The sequence below is a fragment of the Protobothrops mucrosquamatus genome, unplaced genomic scaffold, assembly GCF_001527695.2.
Source record: "Protobothrops mucrosquamatus isolate PMUCROS unplaced genomic scaffold, P.Mucros_1.0 scaffold893, whole genome shotgun sequence".
NCBI classification, from domain to species: Eukaryota; Metazoa; Chordata; class Lepidosauria; order Squamata; family Viperidae; genus Protobothrops; species Protobothrops mucrosquamatus.
In genome coordinates, this window is record NW_015387147.1 from 174,929 (window position 1) to 188,599 (window position 13,671).

The window sequence follows — 13,671 nt, forward strand, 5'->3', positions numbered from 1 at the left end:
TAAGTCACTTTTTTCAACACTGTAGTAACTTCGAGCAGTCGTTAAATGAGTGGTTTTAAAATGAGGTCAACCTGTAATGAAATGATTAACAGGGACTTAAGTGGGCTGGTTTCTACTTGTAGTCTATAATGTGTCCGGGATATGGTAGGATATTGCTTTATTATTAATAATATTGCTGTAATATTATTTTTATGCATGTTGGAAGTGATGTTTGACCCTGTACCGCCAGCATATTTACAGCATAGTCTGATCTTTAAACAACCTTGACACACTAGCTTTGTTGTGCTGTCAAGATTCCACACCCTAGTTCTATAATAAGAAGCCACAATCCCCTAAATTAGAAAAGAAAACAAATGTCAAAAAAAGAGGGGAAAAATCACAGAGAACACAAGAAGGAAGGGTTTATTTACTCTAGCCTTCCTCAATCAAGCGCCCTCTGCATGAGTTAGGACTGCATTTGTTGGAATTTCTAGCCAGAGCCCTGAGAATTTTAGCAATTGTGGTTTAGAGACATCTAGAGAACATCAGATGAGTAAAATTGGCCCCACCATTTTCAATTTTGACTGGACATCGCTTTCTGCCTGTAGCATTTTTTTTATTGCTTAAGCATGTGTTTCTGTAGATCTGGTAATGCACGATCCATTTGAGAGCAATTTTCTTTCTGTATTTAGAGCAGTACACCTTATATTTATAATGGTCGGGTCTATACATTTGTGTTCATACAGTTGTTGAAGCCATACATCCCAAAAACTGGACTCACATATTATGCCAAGTCAGACATTATGCTACGTTCATAAAAAATAAATCCACATTGTGATAGTGAGTGCAAAGGGTGTACAAGCAATTGGTTTTAGCCCACCTTAAATAATGTGACAGTCCTCAAGAAATCATGAGGAACTCTGTTCAGACATGTACACGTGTAGAACTCTGGTTTCCAAATGGATGTCTGGAAAAAGAGCACTGTTATCAATTCAAAGTGCACCCTTTGCTGACAAAATAGTTTGGAACCAGTTGCAACTGTTCTTTTATTATTGGAGAAACATAAAAATTGTTTAGGGCTTGTAGGGTGGTGGGGTTGTTGTTATTTTTTGAGAACTCTGGATTTTATCATAATTGTGAATATTTCATATCATAGATAGTTATCTTTTTTGCAATAGTGAAGTCAGTAGAGTAGCCAAAATAGACACGAAGTGTTGCATAAAAAGGTTGAAGAATTTCTTACTTCATTGGACTTCCCTGCCTAATAGAGTGAAGCAGTTATCAAAATAAGAGTGAAATGTACTATTTACACTTTTGCCAACAACGCTACCATTTTGACTTATATTCATAAGTGCCGCTTTTTCCTACTTTTTCGCCTCTCGGATAGTTTATTTTGAACCGCTGGAATTACTGGAATTGCCAGAATCACTGGAATTGCTATTGCCATTAGAATCATCGGAGGCATTGGAAGCACTGGAGCTGCTAGAATCGCTTGGACTACTGGAATCACTAGAGCTACTGGACTCAGAAGAATCACCAGAATCACTAGAGGCACTGGAATCATTTGAATCACTGGAGCTGTTGGAATCACTAGAATTACTGGAGCTACTTGAGCTGCTAGATGAGTCACTAGAATCACTGCTAGAATCTCCAGAATCACTAGAGGCACTGGAGCTGCTCGAATCACTGGAGTCACTGGAGCTGCTGGAATCACTAGAGGCACTGGAGCTACTCGAATCACTGGAGTCACTGGAGCTGCTTGAATCACTGGAGCTGCTTGAATCACTAGAGGAACTGGAGCTGCTCGAGTCACTGGAATCACTAGAGCTGCTCGAATCACTGGCACTGGAACTGTTGGAGTCACTGGAGCTGCTTGAATCACTGGAAGCACTAGAACTGTTGGAGTCACTGGAATCACTGGAGCTGCTTGAATCACTGGAAGCACTAGAACTGTTGGAGTCACTGGAGTCACTGGAGCTGCTTGAATCACTGGAACCACTGGAGCTGCTTGAATCACTGGCACTGCTAGAATCACTGGAGTCACTAGAGCTGTTTGAATCACTAGAGTCACTGGAGCTGTTTGAATCACTGGCGCTGCTTGAATCACTGGAGTCACTGGAGCTGCTTGAGTCGCTGGAGTCACTGGAGCTGCTTGAATCACTGGAGTCACTGGAGCTGCTTGAATCACTGGAGTCACTGGAGCTGCTTGAATCACTGGAGCTGCTCGAATCACTAGAGGCACTGGAGCTGCTTGAATCACTGGAGTCACTGGAGCTGCTTGAATCACTGGAGCTGCTCGAATCACTAGAGGCACTGGAGCTGCTTGAATCACTGGAGCTGCTCGAATCACTAGAGTCACTAGAATCACTAGAGCCACTTGAGCTACTGGAGTCATCTGGGTTGCTGGAGTCTTGGGATCCATTTGAACCCCCTGGGCTTCCAGAGTTCGATTGTTCTGAGTGGCTCGATTGTTCTGATTCCTCATCATTTGAATCACTGGAACTACCTGGTGCCCCAGGGTGCTGGTTGGAATTGCTCTCACTAGAATCAGAGTCATCAGCATATCCTGGGTCATCTCCTTGCATGCCCTCATCATATAAATTGAAGCTGTCAAAACTGTAATGATCATTAGAGAAGACATCAGCATCTTTTCTTGACTTAAGTCCATTTCTGGTTTGGGATCCCTCAATATATTGTTTTTCAGCAAAGGAATCTGTCTCATGAATGTTGGGGCTTCCTGTTGTGGCTGCTGGACCTAGAACTGCACTGTTCTCTCTCTTATCCTCAATGTAATGTTCTTCAACATTGCTGGTCTTTTTGAAAAGATCCACCTGAGAGCTTTTAAGGTGTTGACCCAGATTTTCCTGTGTATTATACTGGTTGTTATACTGGTTGTTACTTGTGGTTTGTGCAAGTCCTATGCTGTCCTGAAGCCGCAGTCTCTCCTTTGCATTTTGATGCCCTTGGTAGGGAATGAAAGCATCACCTGTAAAGAGTTTTCCAGCTGTAACATGCTGTTTCTTGAGGTTGAGCAATATTCCTCCTTCCTGGTGTTTACCATCTCTGTTTTGCTTCTGCTCATTTTTATGGGCAGGATTAACTATTATTTTTTGATCTACATTAGTAGAATTAATATTGCCCCTGGGGTCTCTTCTAAGTACATCACTCCTCTGGATCTGTCACAAAAAAAAAATCATAAAATATTAGCATGTGAACATATTTAGAGGAGTATAATGCAAAAGTGTGGATTTTGGAGCAACCCCCCCTTTTTTTTTTAAATTTGCCTTGAGGAATCATAGGATGTCAATAATTCTTTAGTTTGGATACAAAGAGAATCGCTAACTGAATAAACTTCTTTTGTACTGGTGATTCTCTTTGTATTCAAGATAAAGAATTATTGACATCCTGTGATAAGGATCAAAATCAAAACAAACTCAAGAAGAAAGAACAAATGTAGAGAGAAGAAAGAGAAAATCGAGAAAGTCAAAGTTGGATGGAGTTGATGAGATCCTCAGAAAGAGAGAAATTGAAAGAACACAAAGCCACGTATGACACACTGCACAAGACAGAATAGAAAGCTGGTTGATTTGCAATGATTGCAAGTCAAATTATGGGGAGCTACGTATACAGAATGTTTTTGGTGTAAACCAGATTTAGTTACATTTCCTTTTCTTATCTCATGATTATAATTTCTTTATCTTATTACTTGTTAGACTTCTTTTTTACACATTGCATAATGACAGGAAATAGCATAATGGGAATAAATATAAAGTATCTTTTGCAAGGCCCTGAATACCTAATTTGCCAATGGTCTGGGGACTCCAGGGTAGGATGGAGTCCATCAACTGGCTTATTTGATTGACTATTGTCCCCAGGAGGGTGGGAGTTATTGATTTTTTTATTGTTTTTATATTGGCTTTGTAAGTTTTTATCTTTGTAAGCTGCCTGAAGTCACTGAGAATCCTATAATTTTTTTTAAATAAATAAGTTTTATTATAGTCATAAATCAGCACAAATTTGCAATCAATCCAATAAGGACAATTTTAACTGTAAGATATAACTAGATAAAACTTTATAAAACCAGAAAACACAAAAGTACAACTAAATAACATAAAAATGAAATATAAAAATTTCTAATAATTTAGGTAAATAACACAAACAATAGACTTATTAGGAAAGAAAGAAAGGATTAAAATAATAACATCAATATGAAATGAATATGAAAACTGTGTAATTGACATTGCAGGTAAACTCTGCCCATGAGTTCGATCCTGACCAACTCAAGGTTGACTCAGCCTTCCATCCTTTTGAGGTCAGTAAAATGAGGACCCAGATTGTTGGGGGCAATCTGCTAACACTATAAAACTGCTCAGAGAGTGCTGTAAAGCAGAGGTCCCCAACCTTTTGGGCACCAGGGACCGGTTATGTGGAGAGAGGTTTTTCTGTGGACCAGAGGGGGCGTGGTTTTGTGTGCTGCCTGCATCCGGTGGATGGGGTTTTGCTTGTTTGTGTGGCCTGGTTGCTGTCATGCTGCGGCCCGATACCGGTCCACGGACTGGGGGTTGGGGACCCCTGCTCTAAAGCATTGTGAAGTAGTAGATAAATCTAAGCACTAGTGCTATGTAGGATAGATATATTTATTAATGCCTAATTTACTTCTCATTTCTTAATTCTTTCCAATACTGTGCCACAGATTTTTAGCATAGGGTAATCTGTGAAATTGCCTGAGACTGCCCCCATCACAAAGTTTGAGGAACTTCCTATGCTCAAGGGCCACAGGTTGTCCACCTCCATTTTAGGGGGCAGGCAGAAAACAGCATTAGCCAGTCAATACTGGAATGGCATAAACCCATCTCCATTACTGACAGATTACTTAACAAACTGCTGAATGATGCTATTAAATCACTAACATGGAACAGCCAGTGAAGTAAAAAGAAAAGCTGAATTTCCACTCTTGTATCTGTACTCATGTTTTTCAAAAAATGTCTGCAAAACATATGATGAGACTAAATCAGTTATTATATGCCACAAAGCCATCTGTTGTCAATATAGCAATTTCCCAATTTTTAGATATGTAGCCATTATCATTCCCAGAAATCCTAGTCAGCATGTCCATAACTACAAAGAACATAAGCAAACAATCTTATTGCAAGCATGTGAATTTTGATCTTGCAGAGTTTTTATGAATTAACATAGTTTCCACCAATTCCCTTGAAACGTCTTTTCTATTTTCCCATGTTTTTTCTGGACAAGCCATTTTGCAAGTTTGCTCCGGATCTAACTACTTGATCATCAAGCTTATTTAAGCTGTCTACATCTAATAGATGTAGACAGCTAATTTCAGTTGTAGTTAATTTTTGTTACAGTTCAGTTCACTTACAGGAGAAGCAACAACTAGTCCAAGAATACTGATAAGGAGAAGCAGAGTCTTCATATTTGGTATTGTAACCTATGAAGAAACCAAAGTACATTTTAGCATTAATACTAAGAAATGCATTTCATAATACAAATGTTGACAATATTTATTTCACTCTGTATAATTTGCCTTCAGAAACAGAATGTTTGGTAAATTCAGTCAGCAATATTATTTGAGCCCCAAGAGTCTTTCATAGAATGAACATTTGAGGACTGATGGAGATGGAACTGTATACGAGACTGAAGTTTTGTGGTAGAACTAATAGTTCCATTTTATCATTGTTTCATCCCAGAATAACTGTAGTCTACTGGACCTCTACTCTGAGAATTTCTCTTTAATTTCAATAAACTTACTCATCCCTAAAATAGGGTTTCCTGCCTGAGCAGGGGGTTGGACTAGATGACCTCCAAGGTCCCTTCCAACTTTATTATTATTATTACTAGAGATACATACAGGGATAGCATTCTCTAATCTAATATCTTTCAGCTGGGATTTGTTTTATTTTATTTGTTTTATTCACACACAAACCATTTTTCAGAATGATTTACATGGAATTCTCTCTTCCTTTGATATCCCTAGCAACAAATTTTCAAGGTAGATTTTGGGGGAGGGAGAGAGAGAGAAAGAGAGAGAGAGATTCACTGGCCCAAAGACACCAATAAATTTTGATAGATGAAAATGGCCTTTAACATGGATCTCCCTGAGCCTAATCAATAGCTTAATCCCTATATCACATTGTTTCTATTACCAGTAGAAATAATATATTCCTGTTATTAGCAGCATTCATAATATCTAAAACATCCTCCCCCAAACTACTACTTTCCTATATTGGGACTGCATTTCCCATAATTCCATAGTCAGCGTAGGATTCCCAGAACCAAAATGGGGTGGGGTGTGATATCAGATTGGGAGAACAGCGTCAGAATTGGCAGTTGCCATTTTGTCCCCCGCAGAAGGCTGAAATTGTCCCCTCAGAAAAGCCTGAAATAGTACATTTGAGACATTTAGGAAAAATAAATGGTTCCTTTCCTTATTTAATAAATTGTTTATTTTATTATCACCATAGAAAAACTTTAAAGTTATTAATAAAATAAGTACATGGGAATTCAAATACAGCTAAAATATACCAAAGCATATATAAAATTATATTAAGATAACATAACAATACCTCCCCTGAAACTATCCTTTATAATCCGTCATAATCAGGATACTTAATTTGGCTTTACTGCCTGAGATCTCCACCTCCTGATTAGTTAGTAGGAGACTTAGTCATCCTATGTCCTCTCCAAATATCATGTTGAAATTGGGAAAATATTTATACAGCATGAATATGTCTATAAAAAGGCACTGCAGCAATATATAATAAGGACTTATTATTGTTTTGGTCTCTCTGGGATAAAGTAAGACATTTTGAAAGTCAATCACTCTGTACGTTGTTGAAAGAATTATCTAGCCATTGAGATTGGTGCAAGTAAGTGAAAGTCTACAAAGTGGACTTAAGGTGAAAATGAAATAATTTCCACTAGGAAGGCTGCTATTTAGCTTAGAGTTAGAGCAGTGAAACTATTTGATTTGAAAATAATTTAAACTAATAGCTAACAATGCTATCTCTCCTCTCATCTTAGTGCAAACAATTGTGTTTGGGATGCACTAGAGCAGGGGTGTCAAACACAATTTCATTGAGGGCCGCATCAGCATTGTGGTTGTCCTTGGGGGGCCGGGTAGGTGTGGCCAGGGTGGGCACGGCCTACTGGGCTGGTGTGGCTGGAGTGGGTGTGGACTACTGGATGGGCATGGCCAGCTCTACATCGTTCGCATCAAGGGTGCCTGTGGGGGCCTGAGCAGGAGTGGGACATATTTGAGGGTCTCTGGCAGAAGGGGGTGGGACCAGGGCAAGCGCCAAGGCATGGTCCACTGGAAGAGCCTGCCGAAACCCCTTCCCCGGAGCCCATCAAGCCAGATATGTGAAGTAGGCGAGGGCCATTTGCTGGCCAGGGGCGGGGCCAACGCAGCAGGGGCCGATCCCTCGCTGTTTCCAGATGGCCTTGTAGAGCTAAGACTGAATGCGTTTCAGCATAGATGGCCACCACAAAATTGTACATTGGCTCCCGGGCGGCCAGGGCCGGGGCCAAGGCAGCAGGGGCCATTCCCTCACTGTTTCCAGGATGGCTTCGCGGGCCACATAAAACCACGTTGCGGGCCACATCTGGCCCCCAGGCCTTGTGTTTGACATGTCTGCACTAGAGAGTCCCCCAAAGTCCCATAGAAATCCTGATTGAATGCCCTTTAACAGCTCCATGTCGTTATAGGCACATACACGTAATTCTTGCTTAACAACCCTAAATCGGACTGGGAACTCAGTCGCTAAGTGAGGTGGCCATTAAATGAACTATCACGTGACTGCCTTGCTTAACATTGGCAGTTCCAGCAGTCCTGGCTGTGGTCATTAAGCAAGACATCATCTGATCACAGCTTATGATGTCCTGTCAGCTTCCTATTTACTTTGCTTGCCGAATGCTGGTTGGGAAGGTTGCAAATGACAATCACATGACCACAGCAAGCTGTGATGGTCATAACTGCGAGGGTCAATAGTACATCCCTTTTTTCACTACCATTGTAACTTAATTAATGGTCATTAAGCAAGGACTAGCTGTAGTTGAAAGCCATAACAAACAAAGTGCCCTTACTTTAACCTCCAACACTTTTTACTTCAACTGGTATATAATCATCTCTTGTTGTATGAAAAGACCTTAATATGGTAGCTGTGGCTTTTTTTACCATTTCCTTTAAAAGCTGAATTTAAGCTGTTGCAGGAAAAATAATTCCAAGATAATTAAAGGCCTTAACCTTTTCAATAACATTCCTGTTATTTTGCCATTTGTATTTAAGGTCTCTTTGAGAAAAAAAACATAATTTATATTTAATAACCAGGTCATTATCTGCACAATGGGAGGCAACTGGATCTAATGCTCTCCTTAGTCCAGGGGTGTCAAACTGCCGTCCCACAGGCCGGATGCGTCATGACAAAATCACACCTACCCCATTGCTGGCAATGGAAAAAAAGTCACGATACATTGCAACACATCACGTGAGGTTGCGAGTTTGACACCCCTGCCTTAGTCCAAGCGCTGAAGTTGAGAAAATGGCTTCATAATCTGCATATTGAAATAATAAATCTATCCACCAGTCCTGGCAGGAGATGTTCCAGTTTTGTGATTTGTTTCCCACCAATGGATACAAACAATTAAATAGGAAAAATAGGAAATGTTTTAAGATACACTCTGATCAACACTTTGGAAGTAGGCCCCAGAGCAGAAAGCTGATCTCTGTTGTCAAACCTAATTTAGATAAAGGAATTATCAAGCAGAATTTTAATAAAGAATGCCAGGAGGCACCCATGAATGGATAAGATCTCCAATTTGTTCCACAGTTCTCTAGAAACTGTCAAGAGCTGCTTTGAAGTCAATGAAGGTCATATGTATGGGATTCCTCTGAAGGTTGATGAGTATTTTTTTTGTATAATATGTTGTAAAACCTAACACTGGTCCATGGTTGATCCCATGCTTTTTTGTTCCATTCAGTCCACTAGTTTTTAAATTAAGCTCACTAATATTAGACCAGACAATAGTTAGAACAGCTGTCAAAAGGGAAGCTAAAGGAGAGGAGAAAGACGTTTCATTGAGGCTATTGAGGATTTTGAACTCTTGCCACAAAAATTTTGCTGAAGAATTTTGTACTCTCATTACTCAAATCAAGAGGGTGTTAGTAGTTCTGGTTTCAAACAAGACTTCTTCTGTTCAGTCAAACTACATTTCTCATACAGTATTTTTCAACATTGACAGCTTTAAGATATCTGGCTGACTGGGGAATTCTGGGAGTTGAAGTCCACACATCTTAAAAATGTCAAGGTCTAGTGCAGTGATGGAGAACCTTTTAGAGACTGCCCAAAACCCGCCCTATCTCTCCTGCCTACCCCCGCCTGCTCTGCCTGCCTCTGCCTGCCCACAGGGCCACCCACTGTCTCCATGGCCTCCACAGCAGATCACTCAGGTGGCCCTGCAGTGCCATGGTGGCCACGCCCTCCACCCGTGCCCCACACCATTATCTGCGCACAACGGGGTGTGAGGGTGGAATCTTGTCCTTGGCTGCGCTGCTGTGCGTGGGCCGCGCCCGGGGGCAACTCTCCTCCAGGGGGGCTGCTGGTGAGGAGGGGAGCATGGGGAAAGGCAGGTCTGGGGCAACAGGGTGCGTGCCACAGTGAGGGCTCTGAGTGCCACCTCTGGCACGGGTGCCATAGGTTCAGCACCACTGGTCTAGTGAATGGCAGTTGTTTTAAAACTGAACAGCGAGACTAGAGGAGAACTACCTGCTCTTTTCAGTTGTAGAACACAGGTCTCCCATTCATGTAAAATTGGCTCAGGGTCATTGCAAGATGCTAATAGTAGACTATCCATGGGAAGTCTAAAAATATATTGGTTTTTACAGAAAAGGGACAAAAATCTTGAAGTTATGAAAGGCTGCTATATTTAACACAAAGCCTTTGCAATTACATAAGTGCTTGCTTGTGCAATATAAGGCATACAAAAAAGAGAACTCCGTGGTAGTTTAAAGTCAGCTTTGAGTTCCATGAGCACTAACCTGTTCTCTTTTTTTCTTTTTTCTTTTTTGGGGGCTTATTGGAGTTAGAACTTATTCTGGATAATGATAGGGTCTTTGCAAGTAATCTTATGAACACCCTATTTATCTAAATAGTCTCAGTAAACCTACTGAGAAGAAACAACAATTAAATAAGTACACAATTCTTCCTACCTAATATTGTTTCTTACCTTCATGAGGTGGTGATTAAGACAAATAAGCCGTATATACTGATTCACACACATAGATTATATTCTCTCTGCATTCTGTGCATTTGAAGAATTTACAGCATCCCAGGAACATCTGGAAGTTCTTATTGTGACCACTATAACTAGCTGAGGGTTGTTGGGTTTTTTATTCTCAAAGGGCAGGACAGCAAATATACTCGTGTAGGCCTTAATTATCAACACCAGGCCTTGGGCTGATATGCCACCCAAGACCAAAGAAGCCACATGAGTTGTTAATCATCTCCTCTATGCTGGTCAAAATATTCTGTACCATGGAAGAGCTATCTCAGTGGCTATAAAGGTCCAGGCACTCTGAAACCACCAGAGAGGTGAGAACTCATAATAATAGGTTTCTAGCTGTCACAAGATGGGACATCCCAATTTAGGTGGGAAAAGGGGCTTCAAGAGAAACATATAGAATAAATTGATGGGAAAGTCCAGTATATCATAAGGTAAAAAAAACCTCAACATTCTTTTTTAAACTACTTAAGGGTTTATTATTGTGCTTGGTTAAAACCAAGGTATCCATTGAAACATTCTTCTCAAACCACTTGGTTTTTATGTTTTCCACAGTGGGGTGGAAATAGCCAATTGCCAAGAGAATACAGTAGGTTCTCTCCATTTCAAATACCTTTGGAAAGCATTATTGTAACAGTAAAATGACCAGAGGTAACTTTCAAATAAGAGCAAGAGGTTAAAATAAGCAATTGAGTCTTTACCCTTAAAGAAAAAAAAGGGGGCATCTTAGAGAAATTGTGCACAGTAATTTGAAGAAGGCAGAGCGAGATATTTTTCTCTGCTAAAGTTAAACATTTATTGACAATAAATTCAGGTCTGGTAACACAAAACAAAATGCTGCTTCACAGAATGGGTTAATTGGTGGATTATATTGCTCCAAACCCAGCAATGATTTTTTTCCAAAGTTGATGTTATAACATTGATCCACCTAGCACTTCTACTCAAAAGCAAAGATGGGGAGCTTGTAGCCATCCAGCTGTTGGGCTTTTCAATAGCTTCTGTCTATGTTATAACTTGGGAACAGCTGATTATATAATTTCCCCATAGCTGCTCAAAATGGACATGTGGAACCATGGATAATATACAACTGAATCCCAGTGAAGACAGAGGAAGAGGCAATGGTAGAAAAAAAAAGTTGTAGCCTTCATACCTTGCTTGTGAGCTATCCAGAAAAATCTGTATTAATGTAGAGGAACGGACTAGGTCTCCTAGAGCAGAATTTTGCTTCTGTAATTGTTCAAAAGGCATTCACACCAGCAGAAAAAGACAATCAAATCTGATTAAACTGTGGAAAGAGACCCCAAAAGTACATGAGAGGAATATTAACACCATCCTTTTCAGATTTTACGTCTGTTATCTTTTCCTCCTAAGTTTCAAAACAAGTAGAAGGGCAAATAATGATAAGGGGAAAGGCCTCTAAGTGGAAGTCTACCTAATATCAGCTGTCCAAATCAGGGTTAACTTTTCCAGTAAATAACTTTTTTAACATGGTGTCGCCAGACATTCTTTCTTTCACTTCTATCTCCCAGTACATAAAAGGAATTCTCCTAACATCTTAATTGTCTTCTAGCAATCTATAGGGGTTTTAACTTGTAGCAAGCCTTAAGCAGCAGACATTAAATTCCCTCTCTGCTGAAGTTCCAGTAATTGCTAGCATTCCCAGCTTTGGGTATTTGCATTTTGCTTTTATTACAGTTTCTTCACTCCATTCTGGTCTAAATTTCATATTATCTTAAGGGAACAGATCATGTTCCTATTTTTATCTGTCAAATTTTGGAAGAATATTCAGATAACAACAAAGGAGATGATGATTTTCCAGAAGAATTAAAACCACTTTATGAAAGTCCAAGCTCACATTCTAATCATTTCCAGTTGCTGAAAGAACAACTACAGAGCCATCATTTTCTCACCACTAAATTCATACAGCTACTGATATACCATCTCCCCAAATTCAAAATGCAGCTGCTTAAGGATCAGACATTAAATTCCCTCTCTGCTGAAGTTCCAGTAATTGCTAGCATTCCCAGCTTTGGGTATTTGCATTTTGAGAAAAACCTGCACATTAAAACCAAATATAGTTTGGTCCTAGCTAGAAGAGAGTGTCCTATCTAACCCTAAAAGTGTTATTCACACTGTGTTATCTGCAGACATAACCATTTCTGCTTCAGCTCTCTGAATTTAACAGCTGGCTTCCTCAGTTTTAAAATTCACCTTACTGTAGAGTACTGTACTGAAATGAAACCATTTGTCTGAAATGGTATAGGGTTTTCTGTTTGAGTAGGGGGTCGAACTAGAAGACCTCCAAGGTCCCTTGCAACTTTATTATTCTGTGCTGAATCTGACTATATGCATGCTATTAATGTTCTCTTCCATCAATGGGTCACCACGCTTGAGATTAAGGAAGGACAAATATGGACATTGCAACTTCTCACGGTTTCAAATTTTTCCATTTATAAATTCAATTGATCCTATTCCTCGGCTTTTTTTTTTTTGAGCTTGAATGTTTATGCATCTGTATGCATCATTTTCCATGCCTTTTGTTTGCAGTTATATCTAATGTCCACAGGTTGTACAGACTATTATCATTTCAGTAGTATTTTCATGAAGAGAGAGAGGCTGTTCTGTAATATATATCAAACTGCATTTCAACTTTTGGATAAGTGTGTATTCCAAAGATAACTGGATTTCACTCTGTGGCTTGCCTGAAAATACAAAATTGGTATTGTTCATATTTCTGGATGAACAAATCAAAATGGGATATTTGTACTTCCAGGCACCAGGAGATGAACTCAACTCAATGGTACCAACTTAATAAAGAAAAAATAATTATACTCTGGTTCCTGCTGAGATCAATGTTATAGAAACTGCTCTTTCTATCACAATTATATAGGCCATTTTTGTTTTAGCTTTTTCACAACTGGCAAAAATCCAGCAGACAAGACCACAACATTTCTGTATGAAAAAATATTGTAGTTATTCTGATTTCCACTTGGAACTCTGTCTGTTATATACAAATTTATGACACACAACTCTGTGCAAATACACCAAGCAGCTTTCGTGCAGCACAATGCTGCTAAATCACTTTTACTCTTTTTCGCTTACATTTTCTTATTTGCTTTTAAAATGGACAGCCAGTGCAAGAATTTCAAATAGCCATTTATTTGAAGAAAAGATAAACTCGATAGTCTATACACTCTATCCCTCCATATTTTTTAATAAAGCAATTATATGGGAAACTTTGTTTTTCCAATTTAAAAAATGCTACTCACCTTTTTTTTTTTTGCTGGACACCTGTGAATAATTTCAAAATCATTAGGGACACTGGATGCTTCTGTGCCTCGGGTCTTTGAGATGAAGACCCAGAATGGTACCCGGCAAGAATATAAACTGTGGTTT

At 39.6% G+C, this 13,671-nt stretch overlaps 1 protein-coding gene across 1 annotated transcript; it reads right to left on the bottom strand.

Annotated features, from left to right (window-relative positions):
- Positions 1–1,008: 1,008 nt before the first annotated feature.
- LOC107290428 (dentin sialophosphoprotein) lies at positions 1,009–11,854 on the bottom strand. Its single transcript, XM_015819304.1, has 3 exons — positions 11,426–11,854; positions 5,360–5,428; positions 1,009–3,155 (listed from the first exon to the last, which is right to left on the bottom strand). The coding sequence occupies exons 2-3, from the start codon at positions 5,411–5,413 to the stop codon at positions 1,368–1,370; spliced, it is 1,842 nt and encodes a 613-aa protein (XP_015674790.1). The 5' UTR covers positions 5,414–5,428; positions 11,426–11,854; the 3' UTR covers positions 1,009–1,367.
- Between the last annotated feature and the right edge of the window lie 1,817 nt (positions 11,855–13,671).